This window comes from Callorhinus ursinus, unplaced genomic scaffold (genome assembly GCF_003265705.2).
Source record: "Callorhinus ursinus isolate GAN/ISIS: 27379988/994484 unplaced genomic scaffold, GSC_fseal_2.0 scaffold9, whole genome shotgun sequence".
In the NCBI taxonomy this organism is placed as follows: Eukaryota; Metazoa; Chordata; class Mammalia; order Carnivora; family Otariidae; genus Callorhinus; species Callorhinus ursinus.
The window spans coordinates 58,335,463-58,361,417 of NW_027397071.1; the positions used below are offsets into that span (position 1 = coordinate 58,335,463).

General features: G+C 55.9%; 1 protein-coding gene across 13 annotated transcripts in view; it reads left to right on the plus strand.

Annotated features, from left to right (window-relative positions):
• Nucleotides 1-25,955, plus strand: part of SSBP3 (single stranded DNA binding protein 3) — a 160,127-nt gene that overhangs the window by 116,923 nt on the left and 17,249 nt on the right. For 8 of the 13 annotated variants that reach the window (XM_025871699.2, XM_073896698.1, XM_073896700.1 and 5 more), the window contains 4 exons: nucleotides 18,858-18,938; nucleotides 19,816-19,875; nucleotides 23,995-24,061; nucleotides 24,152-24,228. The exons of 1 other annotated variant lie outside the window; for it this stretch is intronic. In XM_025871699.2, coding sequence (XP_025727484.1) covers nucleotides 18,858-18,938; nucleotides 19,816-19,875; nucleotides 23,995-24,061; nucleotides 24,152-24,228 — 285 coding nt within the window. The remainder of the gene's footprint in view (nucleotides 1-18,857; nucleotides 18,939-19,815; nucleotides 19,876-23,994; nucleotides 24,062-24,151; nucleotides 24,229-25,955) is intronic. 4 more of the 13 variants (XM_025871700.2, XM_073896699.1, XM_073896702.1 and 1 more) reach the window with 1 other exon arrangement.

Consider the following 25,955-nt stretch of genomic DNA (forward strand, 5'->3'; position numbering starts at 1 on the left):
GTCTGTTGGCTTTTTCTTATTTGGTGTTGAGGTGTCTAAGGTGGACAGAACCCTGGTCCTGTGGCATGAGACGTGTCTGGTAGCAAGTTGAGGGCTGGCAGAGAGGTGGTTTAGGACCCAGCCTGACCATACCTCACAATATTGGGGAGTATTTGGGGGTTCTTGGGGTTATGGTAGAACTTGGCAAGGACATTCTACTTCTCTGCGCTCCTTGTAAAAAGACGGCCTTCATCTGGGCATCCCCAGCATCTGGCATGCACCAGGGACCCAGCAAATGTTTGAACCGAGTTGATTCGTGTTGCTCCCATTACCAGGAGTGGAGCCCAGCCAGCCGCAAAGCTCTGGATCCTCATTCTGACCAGGCTTGGAGGGCCCAGGGGTGTGCTCTGGAGTGGGGAAGGGTACAGAAGACGGTAGTCTGAGGACACCTGTTCTAGTCCCGCTTGTCCATGTACTTGCCGACTGACCTTGGGCAAGTTGCTCCCCATCTCTGGGCCCCAGTTTCCTCACTAGGAGATGAAGCAGGGTGGACCAGATGGTCTCTGAGGGCCTTTCCAACTTGGATTTTCTGCTTTGGATCCAGATGGATTTTACATAAGCAAGCAGTGGCATTTTTTTTTTCCCCCCATGCAGCTTAAGTCGGTTGGGCTGCACATCTGGCAGACTCAGCTTAGTTTTGGCCAGGCCTGCTGGTGTGGGTGGGCCCCCAGCTCCTTGGCCCTAAGGTAGTTCTAAGGGAGGCACCCTCCAATGAGGATTTCTAGGTCTAGAGCTGGGGAATGGCAGGAGGGCAGGCGTCATGAAGAAGGGAGCACTGAGTACAGGCTGTTTTTGTTCTTGTTTTGTTTTAAATTCCAGTGATTGTTTTCAGTTATGTAGTGTTTTTAGACATGCAGCTTACTTTCATTTTGATCACAGCGCTTCTGCAGAGGAGCCATGGCTGATTGGGAGAGTGAGACTGGGAAAGGTGAATGACCTGCGCAGAGTTATCAGCCGCGGGCTGTAATCAGAATCTCAGCCCAGGCTCGCTGGTCCAGGATCCCAGTGTTCTTCCACAGCAGTCAGCTACACGTCTGATTGTCTAGAGAGAGAATAGAGAACAAGAGCAAAGCAAGGAAATGATGGAGGGAGAAAGAGAAACTCTAGCCATCTTCTCTCAAAAGCAGGCAACGTGTCTGTTCAGACGCCAGCCCTGATGGGTTGGTGGTGGCTACTGGAACACTGTTGAGAATGATTCTGAAGCCGTGTACGGGCTCAGCAGACACTGATGGGCGACGTCTGCCATGAACACCGGGATGTAAGTGGTAGTGTGTGACCTCTGTATTTGCCATGCCTGATCAAGTCCAGGCTTCATATATAGATGCAGAGTGGAGGCCCAGAGGCAGATGGCACTGTGGTTAGTGATAGTGATCAGCACCCTCTGTGAGGGCAGGGGGCTTGACTCTAGGCCAGAACTGATCAGTCATAGTCTGCCTCCAGGAGCACCCAGCCTACCAGAGAGACTTTATGGCTAACCCATGCCCTGTAGCAAGGAATGGAGGGGCCTGCCTGCCCAGGGGCTTCCTAGGGGCAACACAGTCTGGGATGGTGTCCCAGTGAGGTGGATGATAGGTAGGTGCTTAGTAGGAGATGGGGCTGGAGAGTTTGCTGGCAGTGTTTGCTGGACCTTTTGGAGGACTGTGGGCCCCATCCGGGTGTAGTGGGAACCACTGGAGCATCCTGGTCTGGATAATGCCTTGGCCAGGTCTGTGTTCCAGAACAATTCACTGTGCACCTGCTCTGTCAGCTCTGTGGTGGCCGGAACCTGGGGGCCGACCGCACTGAGGATGGAGACTGGTATTGCTGAGACCCAGCAGATGTCAAAGAGCTAAAGACAGCCTTCTCTGGAAAGGACAGTCTTGGGAGAACCTAGTTCCCTTTGCCGGAAGCTCATCACATTCTGCTCTGAACATGCCCAGATACTTTCCATTGTAGTGGGGCACAATCGGGGTTGACATGTCCCCCCATTCCGGTGAGTTCTCATTCGTGCTAGCCTAGTGCTAGCCGAGTCCACCCACCTCTGAGGTCTGCCTCCAGAGAACCCTCCGCATCAGTTGTGGGGGAGGGGAGAGAAGAAGCATATGATGTGCATAGTCCAGAAACCTTAAAAATGATCCAAAAATAAGAGGGAGAGATAGATACACATGACCTCGGACCTTTCCTCTTGACATTATAAGGGAGCACTCTCCTCATTTCCCTTAGATGTAGCTGGGGTTTCTCTGGGAGAGGAGCCCCAGGAGGGCTCTGATGACTGACTTGAAGTATCTGAAGTTTGGCTATATAGAAGATAGACCAGGACACCTGGCTGCCTCAGTCGGAAGAGCGTGTGACTCTTGATCTCGGGGTTGTGAGTTTGAGCCCCACGTTGGATGTAGAGATTACTCAAAGAAAGAAAGAAATCTTTAAAAAAAAAAGACACGCAGATCTGCCTCTGCAAGGCTTCAGCCCTTAGATCTCAGATCCTTCAGAGAAAAGAAGAGGGAGGCCAATTTGAATATGGAAGATGGTTCTACCACCTGCCAACTTAACAAAGTAGTGAGCTCCTTGGCACCGCTGGTAACCAAGTAGAGACTTGATGCCCAGTAGAGAGCCCTGGGGACTGAGCGCCTTGGGGTGGGATGGTGTGTTTCCAGGGAGGATCAAAGCCCAGTAAATGCGGGCTTGCCGGTGGCAGCAGCTCAGGCAGTTCCCAGGAGCTGGGCCGAGTGCTGTCCATTTCCTGCCTTCCTCCCTGGCGGGAAGCAGGCAGCAACACAGTGAGCTGCCATTTCTCCTGCCAGAAAGCTGCAGCGGCAGGAAAGACCTCTCTGCTGACTAGGGCCAGGGAGGGACTAGGAGAGGCTTGGGAAGAAGCAAACCATCTTGTTTGTGTGGTTTTCAAAGCCTGCTGCAAAGGGAGGATTTGATGGGGAGAAGGGCATGGATCCCCATTTGACGGCTGGTCAGTCTGAGGCTGGGACCTAACCGTGTGAGGCCCGGCCGACTTGCTGGTCATCCCTTAGCCCGTTGGCCAGACGTGGCCTCCCAATCACGCAGCCTTGGTGAGCACCGAAGGTGAAAGGCAGCCCTGGACCTGCCCTCGAGGGGCTCACAAGCTGGTGGAGGAGGCAGGGAGTGATTACACCGAGGGTCTAGTGCCACGGGGACAGGCGAAGGAGCATCTGGCCTAACCTGGGGTCCATCTGGGAAACTTGCCTCAGGGGCTGGCGTAGAGGAGTGAGGCCTGCGCGGGAGGCAGTTGCCAGTGAGTGGGGAGAGGGGGCCGTAGGCCAGGACGTGGGTGTGAAAGGGGCAAGCTTGGGATAGCAGGAGGCCTGGATAGAGACTCGAACTTAAAGACAGGGGAGCCATGGAAGTTTCCTAACAAGGGAAGTGACCCGCTTGCAGGAAGACCCCAAGCAGCCTGGAGGGGCTGAGCTTGTGGCAGTCTGCCATTGTGGAAGTGTGGATTCCAGGCGGTGGTCTTCTGGCCGGGGGGTGGGGGTGGCCAAGCCCTGGGCGGCAGTGGTGACTAAGTGCAGTGGCCTGCACCTCCCTGCCCTGAACTCACAGCCCCTTGCTGGATGTGGGAGCCGGGAGGAAGCAGAGCTGGGAGGATGCCCAGGGTTCTGGCTTATATCGGACTGGGATAGTGAGAGGATGTCAGGTGCCTCCTACCCTGTTAGACCGTTTGCTTTCCAAGGGAGGGGGCCCTCCATGTGGTCCTACGGCTGCCTTCTTGCCCCTTGAGACTCCCAGCCAGTGCCCTCAGGTCCTAAAGTGGAACTGCCTGACCTCCTCTTCTAGTTGTTGGTGGAACACCCTCTAGATTAGAAAAGGTATCCCCGTGTGTGATTCCATTTGACCCCGTGAGGTCGGCCTGAGAGCTAACAGCATTCCCACTCCGAATGAAGAAACCGAGGCTCACATTGGCCAGAGAGTTGCTCAGGGAAGACAGGCCTGGACCAGGTGGTAGACTCTAGAGCTTCTTGATGAACACCTTTTTGTGGGGAGCAAATCCCCTCCCTTTCTGGGCCCCACGCCCTGGCCCCCGCCCCTTGCCCTGGCTCCATCGCTGCGGGCAGGAGGGGTTCTGGTGGAGGGCTTGGTCTGTGGGAGAGGGGGACACAGATGCCGTGTTGGGGGGAGGGAGTGTGCCAGTTCCTTCAGGGGACAGAAGCACCCCCTCCTCCCCGCCCCTCACCCTGCTGTCGGCCTCCAGACTGACAGAAGGCAGGGTCACCCCCGCTGAGAAGGATTAGACAGGAGGCGGGGCACCCCAACTGCTGGGCCCCAGGCTGCTCCCACCCCAGCCCCACCTGTTCCAAGCCAGCGTGGCACCCACAGCGCCGCAGCAGCCGCTCCCCTGGCTACTGTGAACGAGCCAGCAGCACTTTAAGCCTGAAGACCCCTGCCCCGGGTGTTGGGCGTCCTGGTTTGAGTCCAGCCCTGTTGCCAAACTGCTGTGTGTCCTTGCAGAGCCATCCTCCCCTCTCTGGGCCTTAGGTGCCTTAGAGGGCTGTTGAAACCCCTGGCTGCTGGGAAACTTTGTCGCCTGGGCTCTCCCCTCATCCCGCTGTGGACCCACACACAGCCACCACCCCCACCCCCCACAATTGCCCGGCCTATGTGGAAAGGCCAGGGCAGGAGAGAAGGAAGAAAAGAAAAAAAAAAAAAAAAAAGCCTTTTCTTCTCGCCAACACCACCTCCACAAAGGTCAGGCTGTGCTCCCGCCCCGCCCGGCAGCCAGCCTGGTGCCTAACGTCTGCCCAGCGGCAGATGACCGTGCGGGGGCTCCTAGCAACGGCCCACGAAAGGTTACTCCTGACGTGCCAGGCTGCTGGCCCCCTCGCCCTCCTTCCTGAAAGGGAAAACAAAGTTGCGGCCTTGACTGGCGCGCGTGCCTGTGTGCACGCGTGCGGGCATGTTTGTGTCTGCACACTCGAGCCGCCTCTCCGCCCCTCCGGAAAACCTGAACTCCGCGTGTCGCACCGTAACTCTCGCTGATGAAATGGAAAGTTGAACATAAATCAATGTCTGCCGCCCTGTTAGCTATGCATCAGCAGTCAGTGCCTGGGAGATTTGCTCGGTAACAAAGCACCCAGCCGCTCCGCGGGCCTCGACCGCCCCCTAACGCGGAGCTGCTGGGCGCCTCTGCCTCCCCACCGAGGACCTCCCCCCCTTCAGCCCCAGGTCTCTGCTCCCTTGGCAGTGTCTTCCAGAAGGACTCTGGGACCTGGGAGGCTGACTAGTTCTTACTGCTGCTGCTTTAAGCCCCCGGAGACCCCAGTGCACCCCTCTCTCCTCCTGAGCTGTAAGCCGACTCGGATCTCTGACTTTTATGGACACCATCCTCAAAGAGTGGTGTCAGCAGCCCCTTCACCTCTCATGTGTTAAAAGCTTGGGCTGATTTATCCTTTTCCCCTTTAGTCCTGGGTTTTTACTTCGGGTTTCTCTTAGGTTCGACTTTCTCCTGTGTCTGGGAGCCGCTCCGCCGTGTTGTCCCTTGTCCCAGCACCGCTGCCGCGTCTGTCCCCGCCCTCGCCCTGCCGCCCCCTGCCAAGATCTTCTTGCCTTTCACGAGGGTGGAGGAGTCCCCTGTGTTTTTGTTTTGTTTCTTCATAGTTGGCTGAGGGGGTAGACCCTCCTGTGTTCCTGCTTCCACCTTCTGTGCAAATCATGCTGAGGTTTTTTTTCCTTTAAAAAAAAAAGGTCAAATTCCTCAGCCCTTGTAGCAGAAGAGGTTGGAGGAAGAGAATTCCAGCAGAATCCTATAATAACATGCCTTGGCATTATGTGGCTCCGGATAGACCCCCCTGAATAAGATCACACCACGCTGAAAGGAAACTGCCCTTTGGGGAGTCTGGGCTGGGCCAGGGGGCTGGGCCGGGGTCAGAGGGCTTTCTCACATCTCGCCGAGTGCTAATTGTGAGGTGCTGTTCTAAGAGCTGATATACAGCAGCAGATCCACAGTGTGGGTTTTGGGCTCATGTCCTGTTTCTGCCTAAATGAACTCCTCAGCTGACACTCCCTGGACCAGCTCCCTCCCCCAGATGAAGGCCTGGGGATAAATGAGACCCCTGGGCCGGGCCCACTTGTTATCCAGCAAGCCCCTGTCTCTTGCTAATACTAAAATGCGGAGTTACACTTGGTAAGAGTATGGCCAGGGGGCCACAGCTTTTATGAAGTGTCACCGCCAGGCTGGGTGCTGGGCTAACCCAGGGGCTCCCTGACCGGGGTGGTGGGGGGGCACCACCTCAGCTCTGTATGCAGTGCAGGGATGGGGAGTAGCAGGGCATCAGCCCTGGAAGAGGCCTCCTATGGACACCTCGGGGGAGGGCAACAGAAGGCATGGTGGCTGTACGGGGGGCTTTGGAGCAAGGACCTCGCCACCCCCCAGTGCCACTTCCTGACCCTGTGTTCTGGGGAGGTTACCCAACCTCTCTGGGTACTGGTACCCGCAGCTGTGCTGAAGAGCACTCATTCAGCGAACCACAATGCCTCCCAGGGAGACATACACCCGTGTTCGGCGATGGTTTATTACTGCCATGGAAACATGACCCATCGGCTTCAGGATCCATGTTGACGGTCAGTCAGAAGCCGAGCACCTGGGCCCCCAGAAGCTCATCCGCCATCCCCCCCCTCACCCTCCCTGAAGGCTTTCCATCCTTCCTGGAGGCCCCGAGGTCACACAACCTGGGCTGGCACGTGGGTTGCCTCGAGAAAGCCAGCTAACCGATCTGAACTTCATTGCTTCACCTGACAGTTGGGGGTGAAGATAGCCCCAAACTCTTGGGCACTTGTGAGGATGCCATGAAATGAGGCCCATGAAGCCCTTGCCTGGTGCCTGGGGTGGCTAAACACTTGGGTTTCTGTGTTGTGGACACATGTAGGAATGTGCTGGGGCTGTTCTTAGAGCCGGGGGTCAGGGTGGAGCTCCCGTCTTACAGCTCATCCGAGGGCAAGGGCCACCGTGAGTGTTTTCTTCCAGGAAGAGAGTCTTAGGGCCTCAGCACAGCCTTGGTGGCAGTGATGTGTGGGAGAGGTTCTGGGTATTTTCAAGACAGATTGGCTTTTTAGTACTTAGCCCTTCAGTTAGACTGATGTTATTGGGCACCAATACACCAAGCACCAGGCCCTGCTTGGCCCCTTTAATGTGTTATCTCACTTAATCCTGCCCTAACCTGGCTTAACTGCTTGTTCCCTGGTCCACCCAGGGGGAGTGTGCAGGGGAGGTAGAGGCAGGGAAGCAGGTTGCATGTCCAGGAGCTTCTGATTCTGTTCCTGCCAGGCTCATTAATATGAGCTCCTTATTGTGAGTTAATGTCAACTCTCCCACCCAGGGGCTGGGTCTTTGCCTGGCATCCTGAGTTCTGTTACTAGTGGGCCTCACCTCAAATGGGTATCATTTGAGTGTCGGCTCCCCATCTGTAAGATAGGAACAGCTTCTACCTGCTTCACCAGCTAGGACTTTGGAAATGTGGTCAGAATGAAAGGCCGATCAGAAATTCGCACAAGCCCTCCTTCCCAGGGGCTGGCGTTCAGTGCGTTCAGTCATCTGTTCCTTCAGTACACATTCGAGTGACAGCTTTCTGCCCAGCCCTGCTGGCCTCCCAGGATCGGGAGGGCAGACAGAACCTGTCTGCAGGTGTTCACAGTCCATGGGGCTGACCCCGGCCTGGGCTAAGTGCAGGCCAGCCAGGTGGCTGATTCCCCTCCGCTGAGTGTTCTTCCTATCGATGATGTCCCTGCATTAGAGAAGTGAAGTCCAAGTTCTTGGTAAGACACAGTTCTTTGTCATCTAATCCTGCTACCTTCACGCCGTTACTGGACCAGCTTTTGATCCCCGGGACAGGGGCCAGAGCTGTCGCTCTTAGACCCAGCCTCTGCACCTCCAGCACGTCTGCGTGGCCTCTTCTGTAGACTGCACAATTCTCCCCTCCCCTTCTAGAAGCCTCTTCAGTCTCGGGTCAGTTTTATTCAAGGAGACTTTGACGAAGTCTTACCGTCTCCTTGTCCCAAGGTCAAAAAACATACACCCAAAATGTGGATCTGATGAACTACCTCTTCCTCAGCGTAATTATAGTATCTGGTCCCAAAAAACTTACTCTGCAGTTATGGAAAGGCTCTAAGAGTTTGGAGACGTGCAGTCCATCCTAGGGCAGCGGCTTTACCTTTCTGGGCCTTAATCTGCCCATCTGTGACATGTAGCCCCATTAGGGGGCGGGCACGGGAGGTGCGGTGGTAAGCAGGAGAGACCTGGCTCCTCTCCCCTGGGGCATCAAAGGCTTTTGGGGCCGAAGAAATAAGCGACCGCTTCAAGGGCCAGATGACTCCCGCAGGGTTTGCTGAGGAGCACTCAGCATCAGGCAGGCTGCGTGAGGACTGTGCCTCTAGCCCGAGACTGTTGACAGGCCAGGAGGCAGCGCCCTGGGACTGGGGTCCTGGGAAAGCTTCGTCAAAGAAGGAGGGGGCTCCCGAAGGATTCCTTGGTGGTGGAGAAGGTCTGAGCCCCCTCCTTTGGTGAGGGTCAGTCCCCAGCACTGGACTAAGTACTTGACTCTCAGTACCTCAGCCCTCCAGCTCTCTGGGAGGTGGGGCATCCCATTTTACAGGCGAGGTGAGTAAGTATGGGGGGTGGGGGGGCTGCAGATGGTGGCCATGGCTCTGGGGCCCTTCCCCCCCCCCCCCCCCCTCCCACCCCCCCCCCCACACACACGCTCAGCTGCCCCTTTATGCTTCTGTTGAGGTTCGCCTGGGTGACTCTGGGCAGGCTTCCTAAACCCATTTCTTCCCGGGGTCCTGGGCCTTTCCCTTGCCCCATCCTGTTGCTTCTCCTTAGCTGAGGAAAGAAGATGAGATCTTGGGCCGTTCCCCAAGCTGCTCCCTTCGGGGAGTAGGAGGAGGCGTGAGACCACCCAGTCGTCCAGGGAGCTGCAAACCAAAGGGAAAACCGTGGCCGACTTCCCCGTTCCCAGCTCAGCCCTCTTCTGCTCAGTGGACATTAGGAGATGACTTCTGGCATTCTGGATGTGTGGTTTCCAGAGCCCTGTGTCTTCCCTTCCTAGTTGGATATGATGAGATCCTTACTTTGTGGATTGTCTGTCGGGGTGCGAAGGGGTAGTGGGATGAAGGCTGTGTGCGTGCGTGTGTCTGGAGAGCTTAAAGTAGAACAGGAATTCTCTGGGTGGATGAGGCAGTGCCTTTTTAATATGCACCTCGCCTTCCCTGTGCCGTTGTGATTAACAGTGGAGCCTGAGCGCTGGTGAGAGGTGGTGTGGAGGCTGGCGGGCAGGAGTAGGGTGCATCTTTGCAGCACTATCCATTTTCAGAGCAAAACACAATCTTGTGGTTGGGGGTGGGGGGTGGGGATTTGGTTCTCTTGGCAAGGTTAGGTGTTCCTAGGGACTGGCGTGGTTCTGGATCCTGGGTCAGTCTCTACCCCTCCTGCTTGTCCGCAGAGTTGTTCTCTACTGCACTGAATATATGGTCGGGAAGAGCGAGGTTTGCTCTCTGGCTCCTGGCCGGAAGCCCACATGGCTAGGACTGGGTATTGGAAACCTTCCCTGGGTCCCACGTCCTTCACCAACATTAAAGAAGGCTAGCTATTCAGGGCTGGAGCATAGCTTAGTGGGAGAGCAGGTGCATACTCCATATGCAGTTAGCACCCCAGATAGCCGTGAACTCAGTTTTCCAGTGGCCACAAGTCTTGATTTCTAACTTGAGAGACGCCATAGAAACATCTTTGGAAAGGAAAGGAACGGATACGTAATTCCCAAGGCCTAGATCTGATTGCCACACTCATACACGAGCTCCTAAAGGTTAATGACCCCGCTTCTCAGCCTTGAGGTCCCAGCCCCAGGGTCTCCGTCTTGTGTGTATGGCGCTCCAGCACCATGGCCACACTGCCTCTACAGCATAGGGTCCAGTCTCTCAGCCCAGAAGCCCTTCTGTTTCTTCTCTGCCAGGGGACACCTGTTCTTCCTTCCAGGTCCTGCCTAAATGTGATGTTTCTGTCATTGCTGCCCTCTTGCTCCCTGGGGTGCGTGGTTCCATGCCTCTGTTGGGGTGCTGCCATGGTAATAGTAAAACCTGGGTCTCTCCAACCAGCCTGGAACTCTTTCAGGGAGGTGCACGGCTTATTCCTGTGTCTCTGGTGCTTAGCGCACCCTCCGCCCAGGGTGCTGGGACCCAGTGGCTGGACGCACTGCCAGGGGGACTGGGTCCTGCGCATGCTTTCTCCTGTGTCCCTGAAAAGGGTGCCTGGTTATATGGACACAGGCACATACAAAGAATCTCTCGCAGGGGGGCCCCGAAGTTTTAGCAGCTGGAGGCACAGTCACCTCTCTTACCCCCCCACCCCATCCCAACCATAGCCATTCAAGGTAGAGCCCCTTCCCGAGGTGACCCTAGAGAAATTCACTGCAAGGGAGAGGGTCACACAGCGTGAAGCCGCCGAAAGAACCAAGGGCTGGCATCGAGCCCCCAGAATGTTCTGTGCTGGCATTCGCCAGCACTGTGGCAAGAAGGAGACAGGGAGATGATCCACAAGGAGATACTCTGGGGCCAGCCAGCTGGATGTGAGTGCTGGCTGTTGGGTTATAATGAGGAAAGGTCATTTTGTGCAAGACCAGTAGTCAGGCAAACCAGGGCTCCAAGACTGGCCGCATGGTGTCGTGGTGGGAGAACCAGAGCTTGGGGTTGCTGACCCCTGGGCCGGCGCGCATTCTGTTCATCCTCAGTGGGAAAAATCGTGGCTCCAATAAATGACTTCAGTTTTCTTATTGTCACTGGGGTTAATTTTTGCATCATTTGTCTTACTGGAGAGATTTGAGATTAAAAATCAGAAAGTAGATATAGTACTATTTTATTTTACCTTGAGGATTGTAAAAGACCCCAGTTTTTTTCCCCCTCTTCAACCTTGAAACCCATTACCTATTGCAGGGGTCAGCACACATTTTCTGTGAAGGACCAGATAGTAAATATTTTAGGCTCTGTGGGCCATCTGGCCTCTGTCACAGCACTGCCACAGAAGCACGACAGTAGCTCTGGACAGGGTACACGTGCGCATGGCTGTGTCCCAATAAAACTTTATTTACAAAAACAGGCAGCGGGCCGTATTTGGCCGGGAGCCATAGTTTGCCAGCTCCTCTTCTCGCTCAGCATGGTGGCCGTGCTCTTGGGGTCCTCGCACTGCCCTGACCCCAGCCTCCATTCTGGGTATACGGTGTGGTGCAGGCCACCGAGGCTGGCCCTGGGACCAGTGAGATGGGGCTCAGTCTTCCTGTCTGTGCGTAGGGCTGGGGGTGGAGGTGGGGGAGGCGGTGTGTGCCAGAGCTCTGCATTAGGTCTTGGACACTGCCACTGCTTTCGTTTGCCACGCTTCCTCCTTTTGTTTGGAAAACCATCGCCTGCTGATTCTGCGTCTCTGTCTCTGTGGGGCAAGCATGCCTCATACCTCTTGAGAACATTCGCTGAGCACCTCCCGTGAGTGTCTTGGCACCAGATTCACAAGTCTGTGGGCCTCTTGCCCTTGCCGTCTGCCCAGCCCTGTCCCGGCTCCTCGGAGAGGTGCAGGGAGAAGGGGAGGTCAGCTGGGGCCTTTGCTCAGACAGAAATCAATGAGTCTTCTGCTGATCTTTGCTCCGATTCCTGATGGTATGCAGAGGTGACCCCAAGGGGGAGGACATCGTATGCTGTCCTGCTCCCTCTAACTGGTGACTTCCCCACCATCCAGGAACAGGGGCCACCGCCACTTCACCTCTCTCTGGCCAAGCCTGTCCTTGTCTAGTGCCCACGGAGGGTCATGATTCTCGTGGGCTCATTTCCTAGGCAGCCAGCTGCCCCTGACATAGAGCTCTCTGGGGGTCATGCCTACCCTCAAGGGGTGGCCCAGCTCAGCCCCTTGAGGACCTGCTGGGTGTGTCCCAGACTCACATTGGGTGGGCACACAGAAGGCTCAGGCTCCCTCTGCCCTCGAGTTGGTAACCTCAGCTCCAGTCCTGGCCCGTACCTCCCACATACACACACGCAGAGAAGCCTTTTCCCTGGAGGGGCCAGACAGAGGTGGGGAAGGAAAGCAGCTGTGCGAGCCACTGATAACTTTGTTCCCGTGGGTCACAGTAGTAGAGAAAAAACTTTGCCTCTGATGAGGTGCGTGTTAAAGGGGAGGGGTGGCTAAAGCTCTCCCTCCCTCACCCAGCCAGGTGGTCAAGTTCGCGCTCCAGGGACGAGGTGGACTGCGTTGACGGACATGGCCGGGGGGGGGGGGTCAGTGGCACTCGGGCACACCTCAGCCCCCTCTCCCCAGAATGGGCTTACAGCATTTTCCGTCAGCATCTGTGTCCAAGGAGCAAATTGGATTGTCTGCCTCTGCCGCATGCCTTTTACCATGTGTAGAATTAATGCAATTTTATATTCACTCAGTTAAAATGACACACCCCACAGGCAGATGACACAGGCCCTTAGAAATGCAAGTCGTCCGTCTCTGCGGCCAGTCGATAAAACCCACCCCTCCAAGCCTTGCCAGGCCAGGGGCCCCATGAGTGAGGAGGGACGGGCATGTGTGGAGTGTCAGGTCTCTGAGCCACCTGAAACTTCAAGTGCCTTCCCCAAAGGCCTTCTGTAAACACAGAAGGCAAATTTGGCCAGTGGTAAGCAGGTAGCATTCTGCAGCTTACAGAGCGGTCTCCGGGCTTCCCTGTGAGGAACCTGAACTCCATGTCACCTGAACTCCTCCACTTTGTCAATGAACAGCCCACGGCTCAGGGAGACAAGACAGAACTCCAGCCCGAGTGCCCTGGGCTCTGGAGCCCCGCTCTTTGCCCCTGTCCACAGCTCGTTCTCAAGTGTGCTGTCTCCCGGGCTCGCCTCTGCACCCGGAAAGCCTGGAGTTAGGTCTCAGCTCTGTTTCTCTGAGAGTCCATGATTTCTAGTCAGGGAAAGGCAGCTTTGGGGAGCGTGAGGTGGTGCTGGGTGAAGGAGTGGTGAGTTTTGGAAATATTAAACTTAGCCTGTAGCTCTTATTAGTTTTCTCCTTTAAAAAAAAAAATCACTGTGGTTTTTTTTCTATTTGACTTTTAATTTTAAAGAGCTATCCTCTCTTTTCCGTAAGAGTCTTTAGTTTATAGAGGACCAGCTTGGTCACCCAGTTGGTACTATTCTTCCTGGTTGCTTAAACTCAGAGGTGTTGGATGTGTCCACCCAGGGTCCGGCTGATTGCGGCTGTGGAGTCTGCGTGTTGGCCAAGCCTCGGGCCCTGCCCAGGGTGTACGCTGCCCTCGAGCAGCGGACGCGGCGTCTCCTGATCAGACGCAGTGTCTGAAGAGGACGCCCCGTGTTTTGGAGCGCACCATGACTGGGCAGAGCAGACTTCACGAGGGAGGGTATGTGGGCTTTCAACAGGCTGAGTGAGGAGGGTGTTCCTGGCAGAGCAGGCCTCGCTCCTGCTTTCCTTGTGAATGGGCAGCGAGTGGCCATGGAAGAGTGGGGGCCTTCCGCGTGCCTAGCGCTGTCACCTGCACCACCCCACTGTGATGTCCCTTTGCCCTTATGAGGAAACTGGATTCACAGTGTGCCCTGCAGGAGCTGGGAGCGGATGCCAGGTCTGTGTAACCTGACGCTTCCCCCATCGTGCCGTAAGCCCGTCTACCTCTCGAGGATGGCTTCAGGTGAAGTGCAGGGACTCAACCCGGCTGTGACCCAAGAGGTATATAGGTGGCTCGTGCTGACACTCTGACATGCCTTTCTGCAGAGACTGTGGATCCATTGTGCCTGGGGGTGTTCTGCTCCCCTCCCCGTCTGTGACAGCAAAGGCTGTCTCACTGAACTGTCGGTGTCCAGTGTTTGCTTCGATCACACCATCGCCGAGCGTCCCCAGGCCCTGCTTAGGTGGCTCTCAGAGGCTGCTAGACACTACCCAATGCTGGGATTGCAGGAAAAAGTAAGGAACTGCAGGAGTTGTGTATCTCTGGTCAGAGATTTTGGGACTGCCAGAGACAGAGTGGCAAGTCCGTTAACAGGGTCTGGGGCAGAATGAAGGCCCAGGCAGGAAGTGGGCACGTTTGCTGCTTTCTTTTCCCAGATTCGGTCCCAAGGTTTCCTGATTGGGGTCTCTCCTGGGTGCAGGCCTCCCTGCTGTCACCCCGTGGGGGGCAGTGCACTGCAGTGGAAAGACTTCTGACCGTCAAGGAACCTCAGTTCTCATCCCGGCTCCCCGGCTCCCTGTTGGCCTACATTCTCCAGCCATCCCTGGCCTCAGTTTACCTGTCGCCTTCTCTTGGACCCCATGGCATTTTAAACTGACACGAGTTCATTTGTCACCACATCTCATCCCTCTCCCCAGCTAGCCTGGGAGCTTCCAGGCTAGGGCCACACGAGTCTGATGCACCTCCGTGACCCACCCCCAGGATATGGGGCTGGCTAGACCCCCGAGGTCAGCATCCGGAATGTGCTTGTGGGTGAGTGACTAGTTGCCCCCCCCACATCCTTCAGCCTTAGGATTTGTTCCTTTCTGCTCCTCGTGCTCCAGGTGTGACACAGAGGCATTACTTGTGGGCTTGTTAGAGCAGTGGGCCAGCTGGAGCTCTAGAATCGGACTTCGAGGCTGGTTCCACTGCTTAATAGCTTTGCAAGTGGCTTCACCCTTTTGAGGTGTAAAATGGAGCGACTGATAGCCTTTCCAGCCAGGAGTCCAGGGTTACATGAGCTAATGCAGGTGAGGTGTGGCTTCATTATTATCCCATTATCACATTTCTCTGACGAGGGAGGTGCAGTCAGTGGCTGAGTCCGGATTTGAACCCAGACCTTGTTTCTTTACGTAAATGGACAGGAAGGTGATTATCATGAAGAGACCCCTGGGCTGGTGTTAGGAGATGTGGCTCAGCCACCAATGAGTTGAGTTCTCTGTGGTCTCGGACAGGTCACCCCTCTCTCCTGGGCCTCTCTTTTCTCCCCTGTAAATGAAGGATACTGGAAGAAGTGATGATCTATCAGGGCCACCCAACAAACAAGTGTGTGGGCAGGTGTAGCTCTCCCCAAGCTTCCAGTGGGACCCTCAACTCCAGTCTAGCCCAGGACTCTGCACCTCAGATGTCTGCAGATGTCTCTGCAGCGTGCTGGGAGGGGGGATTAGGCAGTTCCTGAGACGGAAAGCCTCCAAGGTCTAAGTAGAGCTGGACTCGGCCTCTTTTTGGCCAAACAGGCTTCCAGACACACCTAATTTGGGTTCTTGTAAAGCTTTCAGCAAGTAGATGCCAGGCAGGCCCCATAGGGGAGCTGTCCTGTGTGGGAAAACTCATCAGTACCATCAGCGTTATGACTCCCTCCTTTTCCCATCTTCTGCCTTGATCCTCTCCCCCTGCCTGCCAGATCTGTTCAGAGTTTGGGGAAGAGAAAAGTCCAATATCCCAATGAAGGTCAGAATCCTCAAACAAGATCTTTTTTGGTCTGCCTTCTATGTAGCATTTTGACCCAAGTGGGTAATGAGTTGAAAAGACCATAAAGTCTGTTTTCTCTATACCTACCTGTTGGTCTCTTGTTGAGAAGGCAGGATAGGGGAGAAACTCCTCTTGCTGGTGCGCTAAACCACAGGGCAGCACCTTCTGTCCCTCCTTGTGGAGGTGGAAACAGGTCTGTCGTCTTCGTCGTCGTTTTAACAGAAGCAAACATTTTCAATGCGGTGCCCTATTCTCTGAGGCTCCTGAGAATGCACCAAGTGTGCAGGGCCCCTCCCTGTGCTGTTGCACACCATCTCGGGGACTGAGTCCAGACGCTGATCGAGTGGCAGACGGCTCCAGGCTGAGTGGATGTAGCAGACACAGAGGATGGCGCTTTGGCTGGATGTGGGTGACCATCAGGAATTGATAGGCTTCTGACTTCATGGAGGAGAAGCTTTCTGGCTCATAGAGCTCCTAGTAGTGCTGGGGGCCATGCTGGGAAGTACATGAGCAGAGCCTGGTCAACACCTACCCCCGGGGGTGGGAGAGGAGCTCCGTGCCCTGGGTACATGAGTGTTGAGATTCATCTGTGCCTGTCTTGAGGTCATGGTGGGGTTTTCTCTCTGGGTAATTGGCTAGCCTGGGCCAGGGTTCTCTTGTCTTCAGTGTTCCAAACCCCAGCTCCAAGTCATGGGGAGGAGACTTCTGAGAAGACTTAACAGCCCACTGCCCGCCTCTTCCTACTGGCCAGAGAAGTTGCTGGGCTGGCCTGGGGCCTCACTCACCAGCCACCCGCTCCCGGCCCTTAATACTCATTGGCTGTTTGTGTTGAGGTGGCTGCTTCGAGGCGAACTTGTACCACATCCACTCATTCAGGGACCAGTTACTAGAGTCCAGCAGGGAGCTTCTGAGGGAGGTAGAGAGGTGAGGCACACGTACCAGCCTGCCCTCTGAATGTCGGGGGGCCTAAGCAGCCATAATCCAGGGCCAAGAGACGGCTTGGAATGGCCCTCCAGACCCGGTTTCGAGCATTGGCCCTTAGTAGGGATTGCCACTGATTGGGACCCCCTGTGGGGGCCAGACACTCTGGGGTGCTTTCCATACATTTTCTACAGTCAGCTGTCAAGTCAGCCGCTACTTGCCTCCCCTGGCTCATGGGGCCGCAGGTGTGGGGGACCTGCCTGGAGACACGCCACTCTCTCTGAGGAAGCACCAGATCTTACCAGGGAGGGCCACGAGGGTTGGAGGGAGGAGGCGCTCCCTTCTTGCCAAGAGCTGAGAACCAACAGAAGGCCTTTTGCCCCCTCTTGGCAACTGGACCTCACCCTCAAACCCTCTTCTTCCGTTCTTTTTATTTTTCTTTTTTTGGGGGTTGGCTTTGAATTATCTTATTTTGTTTACATTGCACCCAAGTTTCATGGTACAAAAGACTTGCAGGTGCAAATATGTCCCGCCTTCATTAGTTTCCCCTCCCTTTTTAATTTATGTGATTTCAATTTTCCTTCCCTGTACTGTTAATTAGGGGACCCTCTAATCAGCGCCATTATCACAGTGGTATTCATGTTTAGGAAAGCCGCTAAACAAATGCTTGCAAAATTGCTAAATGGCTAATTAATGTCTGTTAATTAAGAAAATTGCTCATGGTAACAAACCATGCCGTTGCTGGCAGCCGCTAGAAAGACACACACTTGTTGAAATTAGTAGCGTGGCAGGTAGGGGAACATCTGCTCCGCAGAGCTCTCCGGAAGTGAGCAGCCCCTCGCTTGGCCAAGAAACTCCAGCCTGTCCTCAGTGGCGCCCCTGGCTTCCTGGACGGCCCCCGCCGTCTTTCCCTGCACACCTCTTCTCCATGTCTCTAGGCCCACGGCCTGTTACCAGCCCCTTCGCCCCGCCCCGCCTCCGGACTGTGTTTTCTGAGCAGGTGGGGAGGCTGGGCAGCCTGGTTCTGAGAGAGAAGGCTGACGAAGAAAATCCTACCTCTGTCTCAAAGATTCTCTCTCCCTCTCCTCTTTAATGTCATTTCCCCCATCCCCCGCGCAGGTTTTGGATTTTTCTCAAAAGTGACTTCCAAGAGTAATAGCATGATCGAGGGTTGAGAAGAGTGAATTAGGGCAGGCTCCTTGTCACCAGCCCCAAAGTCCAGCTCCGAACGTCCCAAGTAGGCAGGAAGGAGCTTCCAAGATGGGCCTTTTGTGCTTTTTGATTGACCTGCAGTAGGAAATACACTTGACACTGAACCACTATACACACATGCACGTATGTATAAATATGAAGATATGTTAGTGAAAAAGATTTGCCTTCATACACACAGAGCTGTTGGATAGTTTGTTTTTTTATTCCGTTCCAGGTTTTTGGGAAACAATGGTTGCAACCCACTAAATTGATTTCACCATCCACTAATGGGTTGCATCCCACAGTTTGACCAACCCTGTGGTTTAAGTGAATTCACCTGCCCATCTCTTCTGGGGGGAGTCAAGGTCAGCATAGCCCAGGGCTTCAGGGGTCAGCTCGGAACCATGGGTGGTGGCTCACCGCTGGCTGGAGTGGAAAGCCCAGCCCTTCCACCCAGCAGTAAGGGGCCTCCAGCCGCGTCCCCCTGCCCCTCTGCACATGCCTGCTTGAGCTCTGGGCTGCAGGAGTCCAGGTGAGCGTTGGGTCCATCAGGCGTCCCATCCTGGCTCTGCCATCTATCAGTTGTGTGGCTGTGGCCAAGTTCCCTCATCCCTTGAGACCCAGTTTTCCTCGTTGGTAAAAAGAATGGGAAACCCCACTTGATGAGGGCCTTTTCAAGTGAAGGTGAAATTAACAGAACTCACTGAGTGGGTGCTTGGTCACCGTCCATCCTTTTGTTCCCTTGTTCCTTCAGTCTCTGGCCCAGCCTGACTCCTCCTGTCTCTTCTGGTGCACCCATCAGGCCTCCCTCCCCTCAGTAGACTGGCCCAGGAACCCGCATCCTGTCTCTGTCCGCCTCCAGACCGGAAGCTCCCCCAAACCAGGGCCTTGCCGGGCTCTTCCCACGCCCAGAAGCGGCCCTTGCACGCTTCGCAGAGCAGGTGCACTTGCCCGTCACAACCAGCGTATTTAACATGGCAAACTCCGCTCCAGCCATAGACGGTGCCCGGGCCCCTGCTCCTGCGTGCTTCCACGGAGGAGCTGGGTATTATTTTCCATCCCTGTAAACCGCCCCGTGAGTGTGCTCATCGGCTTCTCTCCCTCCCGCTCTCCGCGCCCACCGTTGAGCCTGCGATCCAAGCAGCTGTGCGCACCTCCCCGCCAACCAGAGCCCGCCGCCCGCACGCCCGCCGCCTGCCCTTCGTTTTGGTTTAATTTTTGTTCTTTTAAGCTTCTGCGCTTCTCCATGTGCTGTGATCTATAACCTGCCTCTACTGTCTGGCCTCACAGGGTCCTCCGGGGTCACAGCCCTCGCCGCACGCACAGCCTCCACCTCACAATCCCAGCAGCATGATGGGACCCCACAGTCAGGTAAAAGCACTGTGGCTCGCCCGCCCGCCGGGGGGCGCGGGGCACGAGGAGGACAGAGCCAGCAGAGGAAAAACAAAAATCAAAATGTGCTCTAGCCATTGCTTTTGAGTCTTTATGGACAAATGATATTTAAAAAAAAACAAAAACAAAAATACACCCCCCCCCAAGATAGTCTTCATTCCTTGGACATCACACCCAGCTTGGATATGAAACCAAAAGAAAAGCAAAGATATTTCTGTGACCTTGTCAGCGGCCTTTGCGTTTTTGTTTTTTCCTCTCTCACTTTTGGTTTGGTTTTTGAGTTCGGTTAACCATTTGTTCGTAAGCGAAGCTGCATCCCTAGCCTTTTTCTGTGCGCACTCTCGCTGCTGAGATGAGCTTTCCTGCCCCTCGTCTTAGCCCCTTTCCATTCTCATTGTGCTCCCCCCACCAAATCCTCGCTCCCCTTCCCCACCCCCTTTGTCGGTGGTTTCTGTGTGTGTGTGCGTCCAGCTTTGTCCGCACACCCTGAACATTTTGTGTAGGAGTCCCTTTCTGATTCTTGATTTGCCCTTCCCGAGAGCAGAGTCTTCTTCCTTTGCCCCGCACCGCTGTAACTGCTCTTCCGCGCCCCGTGCCCAGGCCTGGCCGCACTCTCCTGCCATCCAGACTAGATGTCCGTGGGCACACACGGAGTCAGGAGCCGCCCGTGCCAGGCGCATCTGTCGTTCCCTCTGCCCAGAGGAAGTTGTGCCCAGAGGGAAGAGGCTACCGGGAGAAAGAGAGTTGGAAAGATAACTAGTTGTAACGAATCTGGACTTGGTGGCGTGGAGCGCATTCGTGTTTGTCCCTGTGCAGTAGCGCAGGCTGTCATTGAACTAATTCCCTATAATTGCAGCCTTTTATGTCACCGCGCTACGCAGGCGGCCCCAGGCCCCCGATCAGAATGGGAAACCAGGTACTGTACCTTTTCATGTTCTCTTTCCCCTCACCCAGCCACCCTTGCCCCCCTCTTTGACTCAAATGAGAATTTGGGGAAAGGATTTGGAGGTGAAGGGACAGGTTTGAATGTGGGAGGAGGTAGCTTACAGGCGGGTCCCCAGGGAGAGCCCTTTGTCCGTTCTGTGTCCCCAGTATAGCCCCTTTGCCAGCATTGCATCTGCCTCTCCTGGTGGGCTTTGGGCAGCGGGTTCGAGCTCAGAGGGGCAGCAGCAGAAACAGCCAGGCTGGGAATGCAGGGTTGCGACTATTCTAGAGAAGGTGGTAATGCCCCTGCCCCCTCCCTTCCAGCCCCTTCTTGGAAAAGGGTCTTCCTCCTTAATGAAGTTAATTGACAACGTGCATTTTTTCCTGGAAGCTTTTGAGAATTGCCAAGGCTGGTAAATATAATCCTGCTATTAAGGGGAGAAATGGCCCGTAGGAATGCTTAGATCAGGAGCCTGGATGCAGCAGAGCAGGACATTTGTGAGTTTTTAAGCAATGTCTGCCTGTTTTCCCAGACCCAACTCAAAACAAGAAAGGATTTGTTCGTGTAATTAGAAAAGTGGTCTGCTGATGGGGAGGGCTTCTCAGCCCGGGGTTGTGTGCCTTATGCTGGCCCATTAGGGTTGGCAATTCTTAGGTGGTCTGGAGAAATCGGCCCCCATGCCACCCTCCCTAGTTCAGCCCGTCCAGGAGAGGTCAAGATAAAATATCTTTTGAGGATCGATGAATTTAAAACTTAAAAAGAAACATTAGGGAGATTTCTTTTCATGCCAAAATATTTCTTATGTATGATTCTTAGAGTGACCTTACAAAAACCCTTCAGAAGATGTGACCGCATCACGAGTACGTCCAGCCCCTACTGCCTTTGGAACTTGGGAGTTCAGTTACCAACTAGAGGGGCCTGATTGTTTCTGTTCTCAGGGCTCTGCAAGGAAGGCCTCCCAAGTGCAGAGCTGCAGGGCCTAGGAGAGACGCTCATAGTCAGGGGTCTCGAAATTTTAGTTTAAATTGCCTATCAGGTTTCCAGTTATTTTTTTTCCCCTCCAAAAGTCTTTTTTTCCTCTTTCTCTGACATGAAGGAGAGATTTAGACAAGAATTAGAGACCCATCTTTTTGAACAAGGAGGGACCCTTGGGTATGTCACAGACGAGGAAACAGAAGGTCAGAGTGAAGGAGTGACTTCCCAGAGTCCTGCAGTAAGCCGGATCAAGTTGGTCTACAGCTCCCGGCCCAGTGCTGTTTCCTCCGCCCCTCACCCAATTCAGTGAGCTTTCAGAGTTGTAACCGTGCTGCCCCAGTCAGCACAGGGGCCTCTTCTGCCATCACGAGCGTGGGCCCCGGCAGCGCCTTCCCCCACAGCGCACCCCAGGGCTCTCCTTGGCCCGAATGGGCCTCTGCTCCATGGCGAGGCACCCTTACCATCATTGTGGCTTTCCTCTAGTAATTAAGGGACACGAGAGGAAACCTGTATGTTCCTATTTATCAATTAAGCATGAGCAAGTGCCCAAGACAGCAAATGGACAATGAATCCGACATCTGCATCTCGTGTTACAAATTCGTAACCTTCCCCCCCCCCGCCCCGTTGGAAATCTATACCAATTTCCGGTTTCCTGTGGACTCAAGAAATGTTTGCCCTCCAGGGAGGGACGTGCCCCTCTCAGGGGTGTTGCACCTGGGGGGTTCGCGGAGAGTGCCTCAGTTGGGGCTGCGGGTTGAGCAGAAGCCTCTGCCACCTCAGTGAGCTGAGCTCCCCCCCCCGCCCCCGCCTTGGCAGGGGGAGGGGCAGAGGCAGCAGGCCTTGCTTGGGTTCATGGGACCTCCTGTGTTAGGGCAGTGAGAAGGGCATTTGGCGGGGGGCGGGGGGGACAAGAAGCTAAGGACTGTCCACCTGTCCCCTGAGCCTTACAAGGCCATCCTCCCACCTGCCTCCCCGGTGACAGGTTTGGGGCCGTATATAGAGAAAGCGTTGCTGTTTTTCAAGCGAGAGTAGGTGGGTGGGTGGTGAACAGTGGGCTTCAGTGGGGCTGAGAGGAAGACTGGGACCCAGGTTTGTCAGGCAGCCCTCCCGTACACGTCCCAGAGGACCCCGCGCCGGCCCGGTGGCTGACGGGGGCAGGCGGCCAAGTGACCGTGCAGACGCTGCTGGGATTGGGCTGTTCCCTGGGCAGACGCTTCCTGCGCCTGCCCCACGGTGCTGTAGGAGAGGCGCTGGCCTGCTTTCAGGAGCCCGTGGGACGGCCCCAGAGCATCACTTTCCCTAGCAGGCTCCGAGAGTGCACACAGCATGTGCTTACAGTGCCACATACGAGCCGTTCTTGTGCTGCTTTCTTAGGTTTGAAGGCTTCGGCCTTGTCTGTGTGAGACCTGTTACCTCGGCCACGGCCCGTCTGCCTTCTCTCGTAGAGGGGGCCAAGGTCGACCTGTCCCCAGCTCAGGGTCACCCCAGTGATGCCCAGATTCCCTCTGAGCTTCCAGGCAGCCCTGCTCTGCTCCTGGGTCCTGACACAGCAGGGTGAGGGGAGCTCAAGGAGGAGCTTCCTTCGAGAACTGTCGCTGTCCTCACTGGGCTACCTGGCGAGGGAGTGATTGCCCTACCCCCACGGCCGCTCCATCAGGGTTATAGGTGGGGGCATTCTATGACATGGACGGTCCCCTGTCCACCTCGACATCCTGGGATCTCCCAAACCAGACAGCCTCAGAGGAAGGCCTGCTTTTGTTCTCTGGGGTCTAGAAATATCCCACACCCCCAAGTGGGCAGACAGAAACCAGTCAAATGATTCGGAGCTGGGGAGCCTGGAGAGAGGAAGCAGGGCTGGGAGAAAGCGAGAGGTCAGAAGAGCTAAGACCACGGGCTAGAGAGACAGACTGTGAGCACCCCCAGGGCCTGGAAACAGCAGGTCCTCCCAGGTTTGTGTGGCCTACCACAAGTACCGCCACGCGCTGGACACACACAGCCCACTCTGAAGCTCGGGACAGCAGTGAGAACTAGTCTCTGCTTACCACCACCTCGTTCCACAGCTGGTTTGGAGCTCCCCGCTGGGCCATCCCCCCAGCTGCGGTGAGGGCTGGCTGGGGCTGGAGGGGGTGGCTGCCCCTGTCCCAGGGGCCCGGCCTCTGAGAAGCACTGGCGTCTGCAGATGGGAAAAGGTGGTCCCTTTCATAGACACTTTCCCTCTCAAAGGCAGGGGCCTGTTTTAGTCCTGAGGCACAGGGTTCTAAAAGCACACTTTTCCTTCCAGCTCTTCTGCCTTTTTTTTTTTTTTCTCCCCGATTGCTACTGAAGTCACTTCAGCCCCAAGTAACTCACTTTTAGTAGGTTTTCACAGCAAGTGTGCCAAGCATTCACTCGGGAAACCTGTGGCAACCCTGTCCTCACCTTCTTAATAGTAATCACACCAGTGTCTGCCCCTTGCCCCAGGCTTTGGGGAGCAGGTTCTCACTCAGCCTTCTGCTCCCCCCTCTCTGGAAGGCCTCCTCTTCACCGCTGGGGCCAGAAGGGGGCATTTCATGTCATGTGGAGGACAAAGATAGGGAGTTGGGGGCCCTGAGTGCTCATCCTGGCTCTGCCACTAGGTGACTGGGGGGCCATTGGGCCTTTGGGCCTCAGTTTCCCCATCCAAACCTCGAAGGCCACCTCCTCCCCTGCGCCCCTGTAAAAAGACCCCCGTGTAGTGATAGGATTTTTGGCTGGGGGGGGAATCTCCCGGTCCCCACACTTTAGGGGAGGGGATAGGATGAGTTACATCTCCATGGGGTGAAGGAAAGACAGGGTGTGGCTTAAACCGCGCTGGCCAGGGTCCGGGAGGTGAGCGCGGGGGGCAGGCTGCCGTGGAGGGGTGTATGGCAGGTGGCGGGCCCGGTGCACAGCCCCGTGGAGACAATAGGGTGTGTGATGGTTCCTGTCCCGCCCATGCTGCACCTCCTGCTGACACCGGCTCCCTCTGTCTGCCGCTCCTGGGGATGTCGCCCCCAGCCCCAGCCGGCAGGTCAGGGAGGCCATGCGTGGCCCCAGAAGGGTGGTGGCGGCCGGGGCAGGCGGGCGCGTCTCCCTCCATCCCCCAGCCACTCAGTGCAGCTTTCACGTCTCTTTCAGCCTCCGGGAGGAGTTCCTGGGACCCAGCCACTGCTGCCCAATTCCATGGATCCCACCCGACAACAAGGTAGAGGGCTGGCCGGGGCCGCCTGCGGCATGGGGAGTCTGTGCTGTCTGCCCCCCCGCCGCCTCACAGCTCCCCTACTCTCTCGTGCAGGGCACCCCAACATGGGAGGATCAATGCAGAGAATGAACCCTCCCCGAGGCATGGGGCCCATGGGGCCCGGCCCACAGGTAACCCCCTGTCTGTCTGTGCAGCTCCCTGGCCATCTGTGTGCACCCGCCTACTCTCCTCCTTCCACAGTCTGTCCGTCGTTCACGTCACTCAGCTCACAGGGGTGAGGGGAGAGGACACGGCCGAGTCCCCAGCTGCCCCCTCTGCCCGTGGCTGGGCTGGCCCCCCACACAGCCAGGAGCAGCCCCTCTCGGTAGGCGGCAGGCCAGGTTGAGGGGCCCTCTGGGAAGCTGAGGGAGCAGGGCAGTCAGGTGTTGGCAGATCCTCCGCGGGAGGGATTTGAGGAATTTGGAAGATGGAGGGTCTGGTGCCTGAGCAGTGGTGTGGGTTCTCCAGGAATCCCAAAGCCTCCTACCCCAGGTAGGCGAATTCGAACCGGCTCAGGGTCCTAGTTTGTTGCGACCCAAAGGCGGGACGAATGAGGGGCAGTCCTAGCTCCGCCTACAACTAACTCACCGATAGTCTGTCCTTGGGTGAATCATTTGACCTCAGGGGGCCCCAGTAGGCCTCCGGTCCCCCTGTTTCATGTGAGGGGAGGAGGAATGTGTCTGTACCCCTGGTTCTCAGCGACGCCACCCCAGTGAGAGGAGAGCAGGCTGGCCAGGGCCTCTAAGACCCCCTTCCACCCAGAGCCTCTACCCGTTTCAGGTCCCAGGCTCCAAGCTAAGATTTCTTCTGACCAGAGAGGTTCCATTGTCACAAAGGACCCCTCAGAAATCCCTGGGAGACATGACGTCAGGTGCCCTGTCTAGCTCTGCAGTTACAGCACACCCGTCACTCCTTGTGCCCCAGCTCCAGGCCCCACAGGGACAGGCTCCCACGGGACCATCAGGCAGGGGTTTGACAGGCCTTTCCTGTTCTCGAGCCTTCTCACGGTTGCTTCCCACTCTCCTGAGTATTGGAATGTGGCTCTGTTTCCTGTAGTACTGTGGCAGAGAGTTTGCTGATCTGACTATCTAAAAGAAGCTGGAAGTCTAAATGAGGAGAAGGGAGTTTCATTTAGCGAGATCGGGAGGCTTTTGCTGTAGGGTGTTCCTTCCCTTTTCTGCCCTGCCTGGAAGTCTGCTTGTTGTCGGGGTCCGTCCCCCCCATTCAGGGTGCAGATGTTTGCATTCTCTGGGCCCCCCTCCCCAGGCTTCCGGTTCCCTGGGGGAGGAGGGGTGCTCTTGCTCCCAAGCTCGCAGACACGTGCCCGCTCTGGTAGGGAGAGGTGTCTGCCCACACCCAGAGTCCTCCGCGCCGTCTGCAGTTGTATTTCCAGCACACCCAGCCCACTGCTTCTCCTCGGTGGTGGCTGCAACATCTGTGGTGCTGAAAGATTTTAGGGAGGTCCTTGTCTTCTCTTGGCCCCCTAATCCTGTAATGAAGCAAGCCCACACCAGTTGCAGCTCTGGTTTTCTTGATTGTTTCTTTGTTTTCTTTCCTCAAATCCCCCAAAGCTTGTGTTTTCACCAGTTCCTTTTAAGCCACCAGAGTGGCCCCTTCCTGCCATGTGCCTGTCTTGAGCTGACCTCTGCCGGGTGGCTCCGCTGAGGAACTTGCGGGAGGGGCCACCGGGTCTGAAGCAGAGCGTTGCCTCTCCTGGGTTAGGAACCTGTGGGTCCCTCAGCCCCACTTCAGAGATGCTCTTGGGGTGGATGAGCAGTGACCCTGGACTTCCACAACATCCTGGGGGACCTGGGGACACAAGAGGATCTAGTGGGAAGGCCCCCCGCCCACCCCTCTG